Source organism: Mya arenaria, chromosome 13, assembly GCF_026914265.1.
Source record: "Mya arenaria isolate MELC-2E11 chromosome 13, ASM2691426v1".
NCBI classification, from domain to species: Eukaryota; Metazoa; Mollusca; class Bivalvia; order Myida; family Myidae; genus Mya; species Mya arenaria.
Genome location: NC_069134.1, coordinates 67,746,920 through 67,769,141, shown reverse-complemented (window position 1 = coordinate 67,769,141; position 22,222 = coordinate 67,746,920). Strand labels below are relative to the sequence as shown.

Here is a 22,222-nt window from a genome sequence, read left to right as displayed (position 1 = left end):
TATTATTTTTCCACTTGTGGCTGCCCCACTCATTCAAATATTGCTTTCTCTGATTCTTTGGTTAAAATCACTATGATGTAAGGGGATTAACTCTGGGTCTCAGTGAAACTCAGGATAACATGATTTTTTTCCCTTGTCTCAAATAGTTGACATGGAAGAATCATGATGAAAATGAGCCTTGGCAAACAAGTAAAATAAATTTCATATCAAACTTCCATAAATGCAATTATTCAATTTATATCATGTATACTAAATTGATGATTTGAAGCACAAAAAAATAAAGTATCGCTATATGGCGCACGTACATTCACTATTTTTTTATAATGTCTCGGCAAGAGTACTTACACCAGTTATATATAAAAAATATATAATGATGTTGACGTCATTTATGATATAAAATGAAACAGCACTTTTATGAGCTATCATTTCAAGAACTTGTAACCATCAGAAATCTTATGCTCATTTGTTTATACAAAAGAACATAGAGCTTTGTTTGTGACACTGTGTACAAGCCATTGACCTAGCATTGGAAATAGAATAAACCCTTGGCAATAGGAAAAATTGGGGCTTTAAAGTTGGTCACAAAGGCTGATTTGTTGTGGTAAATAAACACAAAATGTGGATATACTTACAGAGGAGTGGTGTGAACATAAACAACTTCCTGAATGTTCTGGTGTCTGACCCCGGCCCCCAGTGTCTCATGTGGCTGCCCATACTGCACAGGATGGCTCAGGTGGAGAATGGTATGTACCATGTTGTGTGTGGAGTGTTTCAATGTGCTGGTGTCTGACCCCGGCCCCCAGTGTCTCATGTGGCTGCCCATACTGCACAGGATGGCTCAGGTGGAGAATGGTATGTACCATGTTGTGTGTGGAGTGTTTCAATGTGCTGGTGTCTGACCCGGGCCCTCTGTGTCTCATGTGGCTGCCCATACTGCACAGGATGGCTCAGGTGGAGAATGGTATGTACCATGTTGTGTGTGGTATGTTTCAATGTTCTGGTATTTGACCCGGCCCTCAGTGTCTCATGTGGCTGCCCATACTGCACAGGATGGCTCAGGTGGAGAATGGTATGTACCATGTTGTGTGTGGAGTGTTTCAATGTTCTGGTGTCTGACCCCGGCCCCCAGTGTCTCATGTGGCTGCCCATACTGCACAGGATGGCTCAGGTGGAGAATGGTATGTACCATGTTGTATGTGGTATGTTTCAATGTTCTGGTATTTGACCCGGGCCTCAGTGTCTCATGTGGCTGCCCATACTGCACAGGATGGCTCAGGTGGAGAATGGTATGTACCATGTTGTGTGTGGAGTGTTTCAATGTGCTGGTGTCTGACCCCGGCCCCCAGTGTCTCATGTGGCTGCCCATACTGCACAGGATGGCTCAGGTGGAGAATGGTATGTACCATGTTGTGTGTGGTATGTTTCAATGTTCTGGTATTTGACCCGGGTCTCAGTGAAGATGTGGCTGCCCATACTGCACAGGATGGCTCAGGTGGAGAATGGTATGTATCATGTTGTGTGTGGAGTGTTTCAATGTGCTGGTGTCTGACCCGGGCCCTCTGTGTCTCATGTGGCTGCCCATACTGCACAGGATGGCTCAGGTGGAGAATGGTATGTACCATGTTGTGTGTGGTATGTTTCAATGTTCTGGTATTTGACCCGGCCCTCAGTGTCTCATGTGGCTGCCCATACTGCACAGGATGGCTCAGGTGGAGAATGGTATGTATCATGTTGTGTGTGGAGTGTTTCAATGTGCTGGTGTCTGACCCCGGCCCCCTGTCAAGTACTTCTATGCATGTTGAAGACCTTAGCTTTTCAATAAATGTTTTGATAGTCAAAACTACCGCGTTATTGTTCAATTCACTTTTATTTAGTGAAAATGTGTATGTCTGTTACTATCATATAATCATTGTAATAATTTGAAGATATAAATCGAAAAACATTAAGCCTGTTAATGGTAATCATTTTAGAAGTTATATAAAAAGAAGGCTTGATTATGTACTCCATTAGCAGCTTTGTAGATGTATAAAATATTTTTGTACTTCATGCTGAAGTGATAAAAAATAAAAATTATTTTAACGTGATGCATTACTCTCTTATTTCTACAATTCCAGTGTTCCACCCAGTACAGTGTGACGGCTGTCACCGAGAGTCTTTCATGGGTTTCCGTTACCGATGTCAGCGTTGCCATAACTACCAGCTGTGTCAGGATTGCTTTTGGCGTGGTCGTACCTCGGGAAACCACAGCCCTGATCACCAGATGAAGGAGTACCTGGCTTATGTAAGTAACTGACTTAAGTGAGTACTTCAGGACACCTGGGGTCATGGAATTAGTTGTTAAGTGGCAATCTTAATCAAGCACATATTAAGGTACTTAAATAGTTATGTTTGTCTGAAAAATATGAATGTCAATGACTGTACCTAACAAAGTGTATTACTGTTTGTAGTTATTTTGTTATTTGTTGATTTAAAGAGCCCCTACCCGCCCCCGGCAGACATACGCCTTTTTGTGTTAACATTGATTAAGCTGTTAAACAGTTTTTTTAAGGGCTTGTTTTGATTTATACTTTTTTTAGGATTTCTTTTCCTGTTAACTAAATACTTTGTTCATGGTTAACCTGCCTAAATTTAAGGAAAATTTTAAATCCAAAATTAATATACAACAGTAAAACTGTTATGATTCCAGAAGTCTCCAGCCAAGCAGATTGGCCATTCCATAAAGAAGTCATTCCAATGTGTTCCCAGCACATCGTTGGACGAGAAACCCCCTGTGTTCCCAGATCTGCCGGAGAAAACTGTCGACCTCTCGTACATCGTGTATGTATGGCTTAGGTGTCATATTAAGGCTGTTGGATATTGTAGTGCAATGTTTGGTTACATGTGTTTCTAAACTGGTGGTTCTCATCTTGTATGTTCCATATATAGCCATGTCAGTTAAAATATAGACAGTTAATTTAAATTAAAGATGTACCTGTAAAGTTAGTTTTATTATTTTTGTCAGAAACAAATCCAATGGCTGTTTACAAGCAAGCATAAATTGTATTGTAAAGCTAGAAATATTGAGTGTAGCTGAAACTCTGCTCTCTTGTCTAATTCTACTGATAATGGCTTGATCATTTCATTTTATTTTGGGCATTTTGAAAATTATTTGCTATACAAATTTGTCTTCTTTTATGCCCCAAATGTGTGGCATATTAAAATCACACCGTCCATCTGTACATGTGTCCCTCCCTTCTTCGGTTAACTTTAGGCTGTAATTTCATCATGAACTTTACAATTCTGAAAAGTCTTGCACAGATATTAGGCTCAAAAGTCAAGGTCACACTTAGAAGTTAATTATTAAATTTTTGTGGGATGCTGCATTTATGCACATAGAAAAAAGATGGTAAGGGGATTTTTTCATCAAGATGGTGTGTCACGTGCAAGACCATCAAGGTCAAGGTCATGCTGAGAGGTTAATCAAGTCGGGTTATTAAAATAAAATGTTACAATTGTTAACACACAAAGTGAATGTGTTGTTCGCCAAACCCACACCACAACCTTGAAGGTCAAGGTCACACTTAGAGGTACATCTTAATGGAATGCTGCTTATATGCACATACAGTACAGATGGTCTTGTACGGGCGGTAACTTTATCATGCATGGTGGATATTGAAATAACATGCCGCAGACGTTTGGCACGCAAAGGGGAAGTGTTGCTTGCACAACCCCCTTCCTTGCATTGAAGTCAAGGTCACACTGAGGAGGTCAATCCTTACGGAATGCTGTATACATCTACATTGAGTATAGGTGGTCGGGGCTATAACTTTTAATGTGCAAAGGGTGATTTTGAAATAACATGGCACAGATGGTCGGATCAAAAAGGCACTGTGTCAGGTGCCAGCCGCAGATCCTTATCTCTTGATATTTAGGCATGCACCCCCCAGGTCCCCACCTCTTAGTTCACTGCTCTCCAACACTTGAAGTCGTCAATCTTGCGGTCCTGCATATAATGCTAATAGCTTATGTCAGCTCTTCCTGAATGTATGCATATTCAATTTATCTGTCTGGCATTTAGAGGGCATTCATCACTTATAGTGACAGCTCTTTTTTGGGGCATACATATCTCATTCTGAATGCTATTTGTTTCATACTGGCAGTAATGTTTATTTTTACATATGGGATCATGTTTTGTTTTCAGTACTGATACACCCGAGGACTTTCATCCTATCGTTGTGTAATTATCTCTAGTCACCTTACCCTGTGTTGTCATTACGTACCAACATTGAGCAAAGTCATCATATATTCCACTGCAAACCTCTTCATTCTCATCAAAAATGACAATTTTAAAATCTTATGTATAATTTTATCTTAACATTTAGAGATGCACTCTTATTCCCACGTAAGATTTACCACAATTAACAATTTTGTTTTAATAGTCCAAAAAGGATGAATAAATGTCGAAAACAATGGTACTTATGAGGGATACCGAGTTTAATTTGAAAGAAATGTGCATAAAACAAGGTATTTCCACGATATGAGACTATAGTAGATCACAGTAAATCTTTTAGCATTCACCAATTATTTATTACTATTTGTGTTTTCAGATATTAAATACACGGTAACAATCTTGTTATCAGTAATTAATATTTTCCATAAATGCATTATTTAGTAAGTAGTTAAAGGTATATTACCAAAAATTTATGTTTGTTATACATGTGTATGTATTGATTATGAATAAGAGTGTCACTTTAAAGAATCTTTTCATAAGTGTACAGATTTTTATTTTTTATTTATTCTTATCATAATTTGGATTTAAGAATAAATGACAATTTTAAAATCTCTATATTTTTCTTAACATTTAAAGCATCTAATGTGTATAGATTGTCTTTTTCCTGTTTATAATGTGTTGTTCAAATTTTAATATTTTGTTAAAGCTATCCAGAACATAGTTTCTTGTCATGAACTTGGATGATTAGCATTCTTTAAGACAAAAGCAAAAAAAATAAGTAAAGCTATTTTAGGACTGAGTTGGACAATTTTGTTCAGAATGTTATTCGGAAGTTTGCAGTAGAATTCTGAGCAGGAAATTGTAAATGCATCATGCTATGCATGCAGGCCGTGTGTAGTGTATGGATGTTGTGAGCCTGCCTTTAATTGCCATCGCGGGAAATCCATTGCCGATCTAACACCCAGCAGTCCTAGGCTTTCTACAAAGTTTCATTGTTTGCATGCTTGAAATATACAAAAAAGCATAAACACTCGTTGCTAAAATAGCATCTGCCATAATGGCTGATTTTGCTATTGAATAACAATTTGAAAGCATGCATGTTTATAAGTGATGACTGAAACTAATTCATATGTAGTTCATTAGTAAAGACAGTATCAGCTTATATGAATTTGTTTTGATTCCATTTCATCCTGTAAGATTGACTGAGAAGGGCAACAGATCCCATGGTGATAGTGCATTTCAACCTGTAAGATTGTCTTTTTGAGAGGGGCAACAGTCGCCATGGTGATGCTGTAAACCAGGAATGCTTTAAGGATAAAGACAGGCAGAGAGAGTGCAGAGAGCGAGCCTTTCTTATAATAGTCATTAAAAGGACAGAAAATAAGTTTGACCAACACTTTATTTTAAAATGATTTTGAATATTTCTTCATAAATGTGTTCTAAAACTGTCAAGAAGTTTTTTAAGGTATTTCTAACTATAAAAATATATTACTAAGTTACTACGAGTGTTGTTATGGATGGTTTGTTTAGCTTGGCTTGAAAATGGGACAGTAATGTGACAAGAATCTATATCAACTGCACACTTATAATACAGTACCTGAGCGCAGGGTGTTATGGATATCTTTGCTGTGGGTATAATTCTAGTACTTTCGCTTCAGAAAATTATCTCAAAATTGAAATGTATGCTGTTGGTGATACATATAGGTTTTAGACGTAACATATTTGAAGATTTGTCAGTGCATAAGTACCCAAAACTTATTTAACAAAATAAAATAAAAGATTTTAATATGCTTTTAAGACTAATAAAGATTATAATGGTCTATTGTGGTTAAGACTATAACATGTTTTTGGAAAGCGGAGAACTTCATAACATTATGAAGTCATTTCTATCAAGTGAATTTCTTAAAAATATTAAAATAAGTGAATTATTCTTAATACTTGTATTGCTGAAAGATTGTCAATAAAGTTTAGTTGGCCTTGTATTTTGCTATTTCAGTTATCTGTTGTAGCTATAATCCTGTCAAATGGAGTCATTGATGCAGTGTTTAAAATTAAACGGCAATTTTATGTTGCAGAGGATAAGCATAAACAAGTTGCAACCCAAATTTCTCCTAGGCCTTTGGAATGAAAAAAAAATCTTTGGATGATCGACCATAGCAGAATTAGCTAAAACCATTCTGATGACATCTCAGAAATGTTTTATATTAATGTTATGATGGTTTGTTTTATGCATGTTAAATAATTGTAACTTCTTTGCTAACCATAACTTTGTAGATGGTTGCATGATCAAATAAGTTTGTAAACTGCATACTCACTTACTTATATTTAAACACTTGTTTTATTTCCTAATGTGGTATATGGCAGGTATCATTTCAACTTTATACCCATTTTGATAACTGATTTTTGTAATTTTGTTATATTTGTAACAGTTATGTTTGATTCTATCTACTAGGTTTATGGAAAGCCTGTAACTCTGCTATTTTCATTTCAAATTATTTCAATATCATTTAGATTTCTTATATCATTATACCAGACATATTGGCAATAGAAGTGTTTTCACCATGAAATTAAGGATTATATGAAAGTTAATTAAGGATTATATGAAAGTTAAAACTAATGTCTATTTAATTCTGTGTTTCCAGCCCAGCCACTCCGAGTTCTGTGAGGAATGGTTTCCATGGTTGTGGACATGAAACCTCCCCAGATCTCAGCTCCATATGTTCATCCCCACAGGTGCTCAGAAGGTATGTGCTGGTCTTTACTATTGTTGGCATTAAGTGTTTTTACATAAGTTGTATAGAAGTTTAGTCTTTAACTTCAACTAAAACATCTGCTAAGTTAATTAAGTAGACATATTTTCAAATGACAGTAAGAGTATGTGTAGAAAGGCAATTGTACTTGTTGAAATTATTGTCTAGTTATGACATTAGGCGGAGTTGGAATGCGGACATTCATTGTCTTTTGCTTGGAGTGCTGTCATTTTAGTTAGTAATTTCGTAGGTGCTCTGGCAACATGATCATAGAGACATCAAGGTAAGATTACTTTTGCAATAATGCTTGTCCTTTAAAGCAGCACTCTAACAGATTGATTGTTTTGATGTTTTTTTAATTTCTTTTTGTCTTGGAAAGAGCTTATTTTTGCGTTAATGTTTGGAAAGCAGTGATATAAGACTGTTGATAAAATAGCAGATGGCAGTTTTCATGTTTACATTTGAAAATTGATGTTTCATGGCTAAAAGCTATACTTATGCTTTAAGAAAAATGAAATTTTCTGCAGTTTACCACTTAAATTGAAATCTGTTCTATTTTGTGTTATCTAATATGACTAAATTGAAGGCACTGCGGCTGATTCTGAGACAAAACAAAATAAAAAAGGTCAAAATGGTCAATTTGTGTATATGCAGCTTTAAGCCACATCCTAACTCTTATGATTTTGTGTTCCAGCCCAGGTAAGATGAGTCTGGCAATCACCACCCAGTCCACGGATGACGAACATCGACTGATAGCTCGGTATGCTGCTCGGCTGGCAGCTGATACAAACAACGCTGTGAGTAGAATTTGTCAGATGTTCGTGTTAACAAAAGAAATGAATCTGAATTGTATCTTGGTGCTCATTATTGGAAGTGAAATGAAGTAGAAGTAACTGTGACTCTTGGCTCAATATTATTTAGCCTCCCAAAATATACTAACATAATCTAAAATATAGAACTGTAATTTGAAGTATTTTAAGAAAAAAAATAGCATGTACCAGATTATGTACTTTAAATGTTAACAGTTGAAATCACTTTCTTGACATTGAACTTTTGTTTTCGACAATAAATTAACCACAAGACAAAGCAATATTTAATAGACCATCCATCTATGGTGAATAAGCTTCGTCATTGATAAAATATTCAGTGTATTTACATTGTGACAATCTGGATTAGGAATGATATATTTGCCTGGGTTCCGGAATAACAATAAGGCTCAGAACTGTTTCCCCCGTTCTGCTGACTTCAGTTTCTCCCTTATCTTCAGTTTCCTCATGATTTACATTACATATTCGAGTATACATATGAAAACAGATTCTATCAACTTCGAGCAGCACATTTCCATAATTATGATGCACTTGGTGTCCAAAGAGCTTGAAAAGTTATTAAGAAACTACAGATTCATTCTGGAATCCAATTATGACAAGACACTGTGTCTCATACAAATCCCAGTGAAGTAAGTTATAGGTCAAGGTCACATTTGTACTTATATCTGGAAGAGTTTTCCAGTAATTTAGCACAATTATTCATCATGATGAGGGAAAGTGTCGCATACAAGATCCAGGGGACATGATTACGAAAAGTCTCGAGTCCAAGAGTTTTATCAAATTACAAAGAATCATCTTTATTCTGTTTTTTTACAACATAGATGTAAATAGTTGAACAACTTCGAATAGTAATAAATTCAGCAAAAGACTGTTCACAATCACGGCCCCAGATCTTCAAGGGGACAATGTTAAAATATCTAGTTTTTACTGTGTCTGGATTGTAACTCGATCATTCTATGACAGATTTTAAAACAACTTGTACACATGTTCACTATGAAGATATGGTGTGTGATATGCAAAACTCTTGTCTTTATATTGTAAGTCAAGGTCACACTTAGAGGTCAAAGGTCAAAGTCAGTCAAATTACAAAGTGTAGGCAAAGTCTAGCCTGTTACTTGGCCATACTTTGAAGAATATTTTAATATAATATTATGGCACCACTGTGTTCACCACGAAGAGTCCTTTTGTTGGATTCAAGAGCCAAGTTTAAAGGTCAAAAGTCAAAGTTATATTAAGAGGTCAAAAGTTCATTTTTTTTTATTACGTACACGCTTAAATCTGGTAGTTGACCATATCCTTCTGAACTTTTGATTTAATATTCCACCTGAGTTAGAAATACCAATAGGAAATTTTATTTCTGACAAACATAGCCATATGTTCTGCAAATAAATAGATTCTAGCTCTTGTTAAGGTCAAGTAATTATGTCCAGCAGTTCCTGTGGGAATGGTTCAGGAATGGTCAATAAATATATGTACCGGTAGAATCACTTTATGTGCTGCATTATGCAGTAATGATATTTTGAGCAATGGTATATTTATATTTATTTTGATAATGATTCCAAATAAAGCAAGTTTTATCTTGTCTTATATACACCATTATATGTCAGCAATTAAAATATAAAGATCTTAATTTACCTCATAAAATCGAATAAATTAATAATTTTCATCTTCTCAAAATGTCTAAAAAAAGAGTGTGACATAATAAAATCGTCATTAATTATAAACACAAGCAATTTATCAGGCATATAAAAGAGAGGAAAACATATAGATCCCCGGCTTAGGTTACATACAGTCAGCTTCGTGCTACATTAGCATGGAATAATTGGTTGTGATGGATGGCTATTTTCCTATTCATGTGATATTTAAGACAATAGGGAGACTATTTCTCCGTATTTAGTTGCTAATTCCCAACAGAATCTTCTCAAAACATGGTAATAATGGTATTTTTTACCCATCAACAGTTCTCGGTTTTCACTATTTGTGATTATTACTTCGACTTTACAATAAATAATGAAGTCTGTTTGGCTTTCATAAATCTATTTTATTTCATTTTGCCGTATTTTCATTGTAATTATTGCCATTTTTAATACTTTACATTCAAATGACTAAAAACAGCAAATTTGTTTGATTCTTAAATTGTTTCCGTTTTGTGAAAACAATTATATAAACCATGCACGGGAACCTATGGCAGAACAGAAAGGGCAGTTTTAAGATCTGCAGACCAGGGTCTGCTTTCACTAAAGTCAATAGTCTGAGTTTCAGACTTGGGCCCAAAAAACTGCGTTCTTTAAGATGTTTTTATATATAAAAGAACTAATTTTGACCAAAGATTAAGTGTGCCTGATTTTAGAACAGATTACTTGTAAAACATACACCTTTTTTTTACCATATTTGCTCCTATAATAGCATTTTTACAACATAATAAAAATTTAGCTTTCCTGAATGTGAGTCCCAAACATACTCAGTACATTTAAAATTTAGTGAATAAGGGCCTAGGGTAACGGTTAGCATCCCCTGGGCCTGGTTCTATAAGGATCTTCATCATAAAGTGAAAGTGTTGTAACTTCATATTTGTGTTATTTTGATTTTCTAGACGGTATTGAAGTTGATTTTTTTTAAATAATTAACTTGTTTCCAGCTGTGACGATCATGACTAAGATGCTTTATTGAAACACTGTCTAGAGAGGAATTTAAGATATTACAAAATGTTATAATATTACCATTCACCTATTGTATGCAATTTCTTGCATGCATAAAAGATAGAATGATAATAATAATAACAATAATAATAATGATAAAAAGAAGAAGAAGAAGAAAATAAAATAATAATAATAGAAAGATAATACTGTAGTAATAATAATAATTATGACTGGAAAAAAAACAATTTTCATACACAAAATAAACACAATATTGACCTGTCTTGTTATTGACTGGAAAAAGTTAAGCGTATGATGTCATAATATATCATGTGGTATCATGTAATATTTAAAGAGTTCTTTACTTATAAGCTGCAAAATCATATTGACCCCAGCTATCGCTTGGTCATTAAAGAATTTTGGTCAATATGACAGTATATTTCACAGTAAATTATAAAATAAGGACATAATTGTATATGATAAAATAATAAATATGGTAATTATAATAATAATAATCTTCAATATTTCATTATTCTGAAAGAGTTCCTAACAGGGAACAAACATAGAAGTAATAGCAGCTCCCTGATTTTTGTGTGTTTTTTTGTTCTTTGATGTTTTTTTCTGAAATGATGTCTCAATGTTATGTTAAGCACTCAATTTCCAATTAACTCAATGATTGTTTTCTTAATTTAAAGCATTAGAGAATTAGATTTTTTATCTTGTGATCACAGAAATTTATTTTCACTAGTGAAAATATTACTTTCTTTGTTCACTTTTAAAAAAAAACAAACACATGATTTTAAGCCTTGTGTTCATTGATATTTATTTCATTGTAGTTATAATTGTCCTTGTTGTCCTGCCAAAGATAATGCTTTACTGTTTGCAATTACTCAGAGGCCTTAATGTACATCTATATGAATCTTGGAATGTATGGTATTAAACTACTGTCTGAAAGTGTGTAGAAGTCCCATCACTAAAGCTGTACTGATTGTTCAGTTATTATCCCCCGCTGAATCGAAGGTTTCGGGAGGGGGATTTTGTTTTGGCGTTGTCCATCATTCCGTCTGTCCGTCCGTCCGTCCTTCCATCCATCCCTTGATCATATCTCGACCACTTGTAAAAGTGGGTCAGATGGGGTAAAAAACTAGCTCATGTCAAATATTCATGAAACTAAATCAAAATGTTTTCCTTGATGAACTCTTGGACCTATATAAAACTGGGTCGCATATGATCGAAAATTAGGTCACTAGGTCAAGTCTTAGAAAAATCATTCAAATTCATAGAAACTATTACAAATGTTACTCTTTATACAAAACTTTTATTTCAAATAATTCCAAATAAACTCAAACTTATATCCAACGATTATAACAGTCCATTTCTCTGCAGCCATATTACATGTTAATATAGGAATATTCCACCTACTTTTCATTTCCAATCCATGAACTTTGCCTCATTAGGTGGGGGATATCAATTCAACGAATTTGCTTGTTCCACTTGATATTCTTAAAAACACAGCATTAAATAATAATTTTGCAAGTGACTCAGAAAGTTATGCAGAAGTTCACAATTTTACAACTTGATATGTGAAGTATTACTAAAATATCACTATGGCTAGATATTTATTAGTGGTTAAACCTCATATTACCATACCCTGTATGATTTTCAATAATATATTTAAAAAAGAGGAGCATCGGAAACCATTTGCTGTTTTCATGGGTTTCTCTTATATAGATATTTATAATTGAAATTACCATTCTCTTACATATATTTCACACAATAATGTTAAATCAGCATAATATACATATTGAGAGTTTTGTTTGATGACATGATGTTGTGGGTATTGTTTAACTCGATAACGGTGTGACAGACAGGCCGCCTTGTATAGAATTCCTCTTATTCAGGTCTTTCTCCCAAGATATTGGTCCGTAGAATAACATGGTGATAAAATATTAATGTGAAAATGCCAGATTGGAACTCATGTTTGACTTTGACTGTGTGAAGTTAACTAATTTTTATGTCTGCAAAGTGTCAACAATTGGGAAAAAGACAGCGGACATTTTATATGTGATAGTGGTGTTGTTTTTTCCTCTGTGCTCGGAATAATAAGGCAGAGAGATGATGGAATACTCAATCTGTAATTGTGAACGCTGTATCAGCTGGGCGAGAAATTCAGGGCTGTTGCGAGTACGCTTACTTTCTCAAGTTTTTTTTTCATCTTATATCCCTAACAGTGTGCCTTTGCATAAGTTAATATTTAGTTTAATGGCTAATTTAGTCAAAATTTTGCCCTTTATAAATGTATTTTAATCTAAGAAATATTTAATTTTATACCAGCTTGAAAAGTTTTGGAAAGTATTGTTGAAGGTTGAAAGTTTGCTTACTTAGACCTTTAATTTAATAGTTTGAATAAGTTGAACCTGTGCACATTTTCATTACAAGAACCATAACCATGTTGTTCATTGTTTCCAAATTTCCTTCCCTGGGGTGAATCACTTTTCTAATAAATTTACTTATAATTATAACTTTTACAGTTTGGGATGAAATAAAATGAAACATTAATTGAACATTAATAGCCATCATGTCTTCTTTGCGTTTTAGTTCCCACATATTTCCCTTGACACACAAATATTTTATATTTCTTGAATATAGACATAAATCACAAATTAATACATTCAAAATCATTTTTTTAGCAAATATAGTATGTTCCTGCAAATCATTGTTTCTGAATAGTTAGTTTATATGGTAAAGAACTTGAAATTAACATTGGTCTATAAAAGGCAGCACTCAACACATGCTGCTATGCTGATACAGGTTTGGAAAACGACAGTAACATGATACAAGTTCTTCACAACAACATACTGTATTTTCACTGTCGGAATTGGAAAAGGAAATTGATAGTCGGCATATAATAAATATTTTATCAATTTATACAGCCATATTGTTGCCTTTAAACCTTCATGTGTTTTTTGTTTGATGTTAATTAAACTTTGTATGGGGCTTACTGTAAGGTTGCTCTTTTTTGGATTGGATGGAAATAAAAATGTGTACACACTCTCCCAGAACCTATTGACACATAGGGTAATGACACATTTAATCCTATGTCATTTTGCAGACCATCTTGCCTTAGTTTATATTCACAAATTAGGCACTGGACCAGGTTGTTGTTTATATTTCAATACAAAGCATAAACAAAAAAAATGTTTATTGCCTGTGAGCAAGTCAGTTTTTAATGCATGGCCCATGTTTGCAGCCACCCCTCGCAAACCCTCATAATACCCCCTTTGTCAACCTTTCTGTCATTTTTTTCCCTAATCAAACCCTGTTACCCGGTATTTTTTTTCAAAAATGTCAAAGTCAATGTCATGAAGGCTAGTTTATATCATCCCATCTACTGCTGTTTTAATCTTAAAACTAACAGGGAACTGGACATGTAAAATCTTAATATTAAGGTATACCTGTAATTAATATTTTATTAAAAATACTAAGCATGTAATATAATGCTGTTTTTAAAGACTGTTTTAACCCCATTTTTTTGCTTACCAACCTGTTTATGTGCTGATTTATATGAAAAATAAAATCAATAATTAAACCCCCCACAAAAAACATAATATTTATTGCTGCTTTAAAACAGGATTGTGTTTTTTTTACCCTTCTGATTAGGGTGTAACCATTAAACATTTATTAAAAAGTTTAAATAGACATAACATGTTTGTATGATTTTATGATTTGATATAGCCAATCAATATCAACAATAATTGATATGAAATTGACAAAACAAAATTCTTGTTTTATGTGTCTGACAAAAACTACATCTAATATTCTATTGTCATTTGAATGTGAATTCTAAATGCAGTATGCGGAAATGTTACTCGGTAATGATTGTTGATATGCAGATTTCACCCAATTATTTTAATGTCTCTGCCAAAGATACGGCATCCCGGTTCTGATGATGACAGACTGCTGTTGCATAGTGTCGATATCTGTTGCAGTCGTATAGATACGCTCTTCTATATATGGAAACCACTTAATAAATAGCTTTAATTTTTATCATTCCATGGGGAAACTTCTATGACTCACTTCCAAATTGCATTGTAATATTGCAGCTAGCTTCTTGATTTTCAACTTGTCTTATTTTGCACACAAAAGAAGACAAGGTGTTGAGGTAGTTGATTGTCATTGTTATAGGGATGAAAATACATCCATTGTTAGCCAAACGTTGAAAAAAAGCTCTTCAAAAGATTCAATTGAAATTTAGTACACATGTTGCCAGAGACAATAAGCAGATGTATAGCAAGGCCCATAACTCTTGCTTTAATAATTGTTGAGTAATAGCCCATTATCGACTTAAAGAAAACTGTTGATTTTTGCCACTGTTTGCAATTATCTTGTTTGTACAAATTAAATAACAATGTTACACAGTTCGTAATACTCAAGCCATAGATACACATTTGACATAACAATGATATGTATATAATAAGAATTATAAAGATCACATGGTTGAACAAGCCAATAAATTCACAATAGACCTAAGACAAATTACATTAGATAACTCATATTGCTTAAATAACAGTAAATAGCTTATACAATTGATATGACTACTGAATGCTAATAACATTAGATGAATATTGATGCTTAGAAAATAACATTACCGGTACTTAACTTCTTACACTTATAATATTACAATACTAATAACACTAATAACATTAGATAATTTATGACACTTCGAACGTGGTTAGTTTTTCAAAATCTCAAATTAATTAATTGCCAATTTAAAAGATCAGCATGAATATCAAATGTTAATCCATAAAAAAAAGGTTGACTTACATCGCCGCCATTTGTATTGTAAAGGAAAACTGAAACAAAATACCTAAAACAGACTTTAGCATAGAATTAAATGTTGGGATTTAAACATGGTTATTTAAAGAAATAAAACAAGTATTCACTGTCTGTTTTTCATCGTAGAAGAACCATTTAAAGCAACAAGAAAACTGTAATGGGAAAGCATATCTCTGTGGTGGGTTGCTTGATTTCCCTGGAAGGGCCATTAAATGTTTCCAGTAATCAGGTATGATTGTACAAAACACATGTGGCTGTCGTTAAAGTGCTGTAAATCAGGGAACACTTTGATTTACGGCCGACCAGCCTTCCTGCAGACATTTTACAAAGCTGCGAACAGGAGGAGCTTCAATAATTGTGTAAATGAGACAAAACTCCTAATTTATACATATTATGCAAACTTATAATTCTTGTTGTCGTCATGTATGTGACAGTACTTAATTTCTAAGAATAGTCGGATAGTAATTATTTGTTTGATATTTAATGGTATCTTGATAAATATTTAATGTCTTATCTGTTGATTCTAATAGTTTAAATTACATGAACCATTGCTTTGAATAAATGATGTCAGGAAAACGGAGGCTGCAAATTTAATGTCATGTATTTTTGTGATTCCAAAGGACTTCTCATTTTTCAGAAGTGTTTATCCCATAATTAATGGGCCATAGAAAATGATATTATCCAAAACAAAGTTTGAGGTCCATAAAATAGAATGTACATCCTTACTAAAAGTCTGTAAATGTTTTATTAAATGCTTACAGTAATAATCTTCCTAAGCACTTTGTTTCACATCATATATTTATGCAATATGCTCACAAACGAAATGCTAAGGACTGTTAGTCACTTCCATTAATTCTTCTATTTTTTCATAGCTTGCAACGGGAATGATGTCACATTAGGTGAAGAGCACTTGTTTGTTATATAAAACAACAACATCATTTTTTTGGTGTTGAATAATAATGTTGGCTTCAGGTATCCCAGTCTACCCTATTTTGTTGCCCCGACCCTTAATCTTTTTATTGCCTTGAGAAATATTTGTCATCTTTTTTTTTTCATTATTTTCTCTTAAAAATTAAAAATCATTTTTTTTGGCTTTGATTCAACAAAAAATCTCAAGCAACAATTTGCCTTATAAAAAATGAGAAGATCTTCCAGCCTACTCACCCTATTTCTTTTGGGTCTTAAACCTTACACAAACATATTTTTTACTACTATCTTTTACACCCTACGACTTTTTATGGTTTTTCTTGTGACAACAACTTAAGCAATAAAAAGGTTGGAAAAATACTGTACATAATGTTATATGATTACACGATATTGGTCAACTAACATTATGTCTTTGTTTCAGGCTCGGAGCCCAGCAGAGATGAATTTCACCTTGGACACAAACAAGGCTCAGCGAGAGCTCATCTTCAAGTTGGAGCAGAAAAACAGGTACACAATTTGGTTCAACACAGATACACAACTTGGTTTCACTTTAAAATGTAGGTTGATTTTTTTAATATGATTGAATGGGAGGGATTACCAAATATTCACTGTTATTCTGAAAGCATGCGCCTGATTGGTCACACCTCTAGTGTGCACCAATAAAAAAATATCATAACGTATTGCTCATTGCTGGTAGTTGTTGCCCATTTGCAGGTTCAAAACCTAAACTGAAGAATAATCATCACAACCCGCTGTTGGTTATTTTTTATATTACATCACTAATCATTGATTTTTGTTTCCAAGAACAACTATTGATGGCTTGCTTTTGTTAGACACGTCAATAAGAATCAAACGTCAACACCATTCTCTTCCCTCGCAATCTGTTGTGTCAAGTTGTCTTTAATTTTACCTTACATTCTCAAATGTATTCCCAGGTTAATATAAAAGATCAGAACATGATAACGACAAATAAGTGTTATCTGCGTTGCCTTTGTGTGATATATCAGGTTACCTTCCCACAACAATTATTGCCTGTGATTGATTGGCTGACAGGGGCACCTGTTTTTCTAGCAAATTAGGTGTGTGCCATGGTTATGAAATATTGATGTATGAAAATGCAAGCTGCCAGGCCTGCTACCAAGGCAAAGGTCTCCTTGTTTAGATAATGCCATAACCAGTTGCTCATAAGCCAATTAAGGAAAGTAGAATACATATTAAGTGGTTGAATATATCATTAAATGCCAGAAATAAATTTCTTAAAGTGGTGGTAAAACAGTACTTGTTTTTGTAGCTGTACATGAGGATTAGTTTTTGAGCATATGCATGAATCATAAACATAAAGTGTTCAGTTGATGTTACCTAAAAAGAGTAGTCTTGAATAAAAGGACTATATGGCTATGCATTGCATACATAAGAATGTGGTAGTAATGCCATGTTCTTATAACAAAAAATGTAAACCATTTGAGAGTTAGCAAGCCTGATAGTAGACATACTCAACGTATAGATGTACAGGACAAGATACAAAAATCATTATTTAAAGTCGGTAAAGAAACATTTTCTCAATGAGCTATTTTCCGACATGAATAACAAACATACATAAGATGTCAAAACATCAAAGAGCTGGTCAGACCTGTACATGCACAAGTAATGGTTCTCAACCTCTCTCTTCTACCCATTAAATGTTACAACACATCAATGCTACCTTCCATTGAACAAACAGAAAACAGTTGTGATTGCTTTGAAGAGCCCAAAATATTAGAGCAATATTGATACTTTGATTGATTATCCATTTCTGAACAATAGGTAAGGGTAACACACCAGAAGGTATACAATATCAGGGAAGACCCACTGCTCATGGCTTTATCTCATTCCCAGGATCCTGTGTTTGTTTTCAGGTTTTGCCATTGTTAGAAAAGTAATTATTTCTGGTAAGAGTTTGTATGGTTGTGAATGGGTTTTGAAAGTGTAGCATTTATATTGTGGGATATTTGAATTCTGTATGGATCTGGTGATTCTTAGATGTTCTACTTTCATATTTATTTATAAATTATTTAAATTTCATGAGATGGAAAAACAGGAAAAACTATATATAAGACAGAGTACGCTGTAAGAAAAATGATACTTTTGTCATTTTGAAGGATAATAGAATACATTAAATAGCTCTTGAATCGATATAATCTTTTGTATATGGCAAAAATGAAATTATGTTTAATGCATATATTTTGTGCTATATAATATTCAATCATGTTTCTGTTATGAAAAGGTTAAATAGTAGCTTTTTGATGAATGAGGATGGACAACTGAAATATATTTAGATAATTTTGACAGACATAAATTTTGGTTGCATAATGGACTAAAAAATAGTGGAAATAACACGATTTAACTCGAGGCTGGCATACCTCAAAACATATTAAATCTAAATGGAGGTGATTTTTTGTTATAATGCATGTTATTTAATGGTTATGGGTGACAAAAAAAGTTACCATGGCAACAGGAATAGTGTGAACTTTTTTTTTGTCTTTCTGGAAAAAAAGGGACTGGTGATATCTCAAGAAGAATGGTGGCTGGTTTTGTAAAATTTAATATGCTGTAGGAGGGCATTATAGAGATGAGACTTGTTGTTGCTTTCATGCAACAGAAATAATGAAAATACCTCATTAAGGCAAAAAGTATTATCATTATGACATTACGTAACTTAATATGGGGAGAGAGAAAAGTATGGAGATTATTTAAAAAAGAACAACATTGGACGAATGTTATGACAAGCCTTAAAACCGCTGAAGGATTATTGCATTGCTAACAATACTCATTGATTTTTTTTACTTATCATAATTGTAAAAAGCTACTACTTGATTCCTAGATACAAGAATTATCTTGACATCAGCCTAATGAATGTTTCAGGAATAAAAACATTTAAAATATATCTACCGGGTACTTTATTCCTGTATACTCATGATATCCCATTATTATTCAAGGATATCATTTTTACAATAATAAAACTCCATCAATTACTTTAAACAGTGCAGAGTGAGGGTATGAATCACAGTGATACCTTCAGCTATCTGATAGTTCACATACATATTGTGGGGGGGAATATGCCTTGAGCTTCTTTTATATTGATCTTCCATATGTAGCTGTCTCGTATGTCTGAAATATTTGGAAAAAAAACTTCTTAACTTTTTTCATTTCATTTCATTGCTTTTTCTTGTACCAAACAAAGAGATCTAACAGCTGCAAATGAAGCTGGAAGCCCAAGCCAAGACGACAGCCAAGGCGGAGTTCAACCCAATGTTGATTATTTATTGTACTTTACAGAGAAATAAGGCGGGAGGTCTAAGGGCTGTATAGTGAGCAGAAAGCCCATGCCAAAATGAAGGCCAAAGCCTACTACAACCCAATGTAGATGGTTTATTGTACTTTACAGGGAGATAATGCGGGAGATCCAACGACTGCGTATGGAGCAGGAAGCTCACGCCAAGACAACAGCTAATGCCCAGTACAACCCAACTTTGATGGCGGAACTGATGTTGCTACGACAACGGAAAGATGAGCTTGAGATGCGAATGTCCGCCCTCCAGGACAGCAGGAAGGACCTTGTTACTCAGCTGGAGTCTCTCATGAAACTACTGAAGGTATTGTGTGATCGTACAGACAAATTTCACATGTACAGACCATACAGACAAACCTCACATATACCGACGACATAGTCAAACCTCACATATACCAACCATACAGACAAACATCACATATACCGACCATACAGACAAACATCACATATACCGACCATACAGACAAACATCACATATACCGACCATACAGACAAACATCACATATACCGACCATACAGACAAACATCACATATACCGACCATACAGACAAACATCACATATACCGACCATACAGACAAACATCACATATACCCACCATATAGTCAAACCTCACATATACCCACCATATAGACAAACCTCACATATACCGACCATACAGACAAACATCACATATACCCACCATATAGTCAAACCTCACATATACCCACCATATAGTCAAACCTCACATATACCGACCATATAGACAAACATCACATATACCGACCATACAGACAAACATCACATATACCGACCATACAGACAAACATCACATATACCCACCATATAGTCAAACCTCACATATACCCACCATATAGACAAACCTCACATATACCGACCATACAGACAAACATCATATATACCGACCATACAGACAAACATCACATATACCGTCCATACAGACAAGCATCACATATACCGACCATATAGACAAACCTCACATATACCGACCATACAGACAAACATCACATATACCGACCATACAGACAAACATCACATATACAGACCATACAGACAAACATCACATATACAGACCATACAGACAAACATCACATATACCGACCATATAGACAAACCTCACATAAACAGACCGTACAGACAAACCTCACATATACAGACCATACAGACAAACAATACATATACCGACCATACAGACAAACATCACATATACTGACCATACAAACCTCACATAAACCTATCATATAGACAAACCTCACATATACAGACCATACAGACAAACAATACATATACCGACCATACAGACAAACATCACATATACAGACCATACAGACAAACATCACATATACCGACCATACAGACAAACATCACATATACAGACCATACAGACAAACATCACATATACAGACCATACAGACAAACATCACATATACAGACCATACAGACAAACATCACATATACCGACCATACAGACAAACATCACATATACAGACCATACAGACAAACATCACATATACAGACCATACAGACAAACATCACATATACAGACCATACAGACAAACATCACATATACAGACCATACAGACAAACCTCACATATACCGACCATATAGACAAACATCACATATACAGACCATATAGACAAACCTCACATATACAGACCATACAGACAAACCTCACATATACCGACCATACAGACAAACATCACATATACAGACCATACAGACAAACATCACATATACAGACCATACAGACAAACATCACATATACCGACCATATAGACAAACCTCACATATACCGTCCATACAGACAAACATCACATATACCGACCATATAGACAAACCTCACATATACCGTCCATATAGACAAACCTCACATATACCGACCATACAGACAAACATCACATATACTGACCATACAGACAAATATCATATATACCGTCCATGCAGACAAACATCTCATATACCGACCATACAGACAAACATCACATATACCGACCATATAGACAAACATCACATATACCGACCATATAGACAAACATCACATATACCGACCATATAGACAAACCTCACATATACCGACCATACAGACAAACCTCACATATACCGTCCATACAGACAAACATCACATATACCGACCATATAGACAAACATCACATATACCGACCATATAGACAAACATCACATATACCGACCATATAGACAAACATCACATATACCGACCATATAGACAAACATCACATATACCGACCATATAGACAAACATCACATATACCGACCATATAGACAAACATCACATATACCGACCATACAGACAAACCTCACATATACCGTCCATACAGACAAACATCACATATACCGACCATATAGACAAACATCACATATACCGACCATATAGACAAACCTCACATATACCGACCATACAGACAAACATCACATATACCGACCATATAGACAAGCATCACATATACCGACCATATAGACAAACATCACATATACCGACCATACAGACAAACATCACATATACCGACCATACAGACAAACATCACATATACCGACCATACAGACAAGCATCACATATACCGACCATATAGACAAGCATCACATATACCGACCATATAGACAAACATCACATATACCGACCATACAGACAAACATCACATATACCGACCATATAGACAAACATCACATATACCGACCATACAGACAAACATC

At 34.3% G+C, this 22,222-nt stretch overlaps 1 protein-coding gene across 4 annotated transcripts in view; it reads left to right on the top strand.

Moving 5' to 3' along the window:
- LOC128213548 (dystrobrevin beta-like) overlaps positions 1 to 22,222 on the top strand; it is a 78,398-nt gene that overhangs the window by 38,257 nt on the left and 17,919 nt on the right. For 3 of the 4 annotated variants that reach the window (XM_052919364.1, XM_052919366.1, XM_052919367.1), the window contains exons 7-14: positions 635 to 743; positions 2,115 to 2,281; positions 2,687 to 2,817; positions 4,181 to 4,216; positions 6,853 to 6,954; positions 7,655 to 7,757; positions 16,608 to 16,693; positions 19,611 to 19,818. In XM_052919364.1, coding sequence (XP_052775324.1) covers positions 635 to 743; positions 2,115 to 2,281; positions 2,687 to 2,817; positions 4,181 to 4,216; positions 6,853 to 6,954; positions 7,655 to 7,757; positions 16,608 to 16,693; positions 19,611 to 19,818 — 942 coding nt within the window. The remainder of the gene's footprint in view (positions 1 to 634; positions 744 to 2,114; positions 2,282 to 2,686; positions 2,818 to 4,180; positions 4,217 to 6,852; positions 6,955 to 7,654; positions 7,758 to 16,607; positions 16,694 to 19,610; positions 19,819 to 22,222) is intronic. The other variant, XM_052919365.1, reaches the window with a different exon arrangement.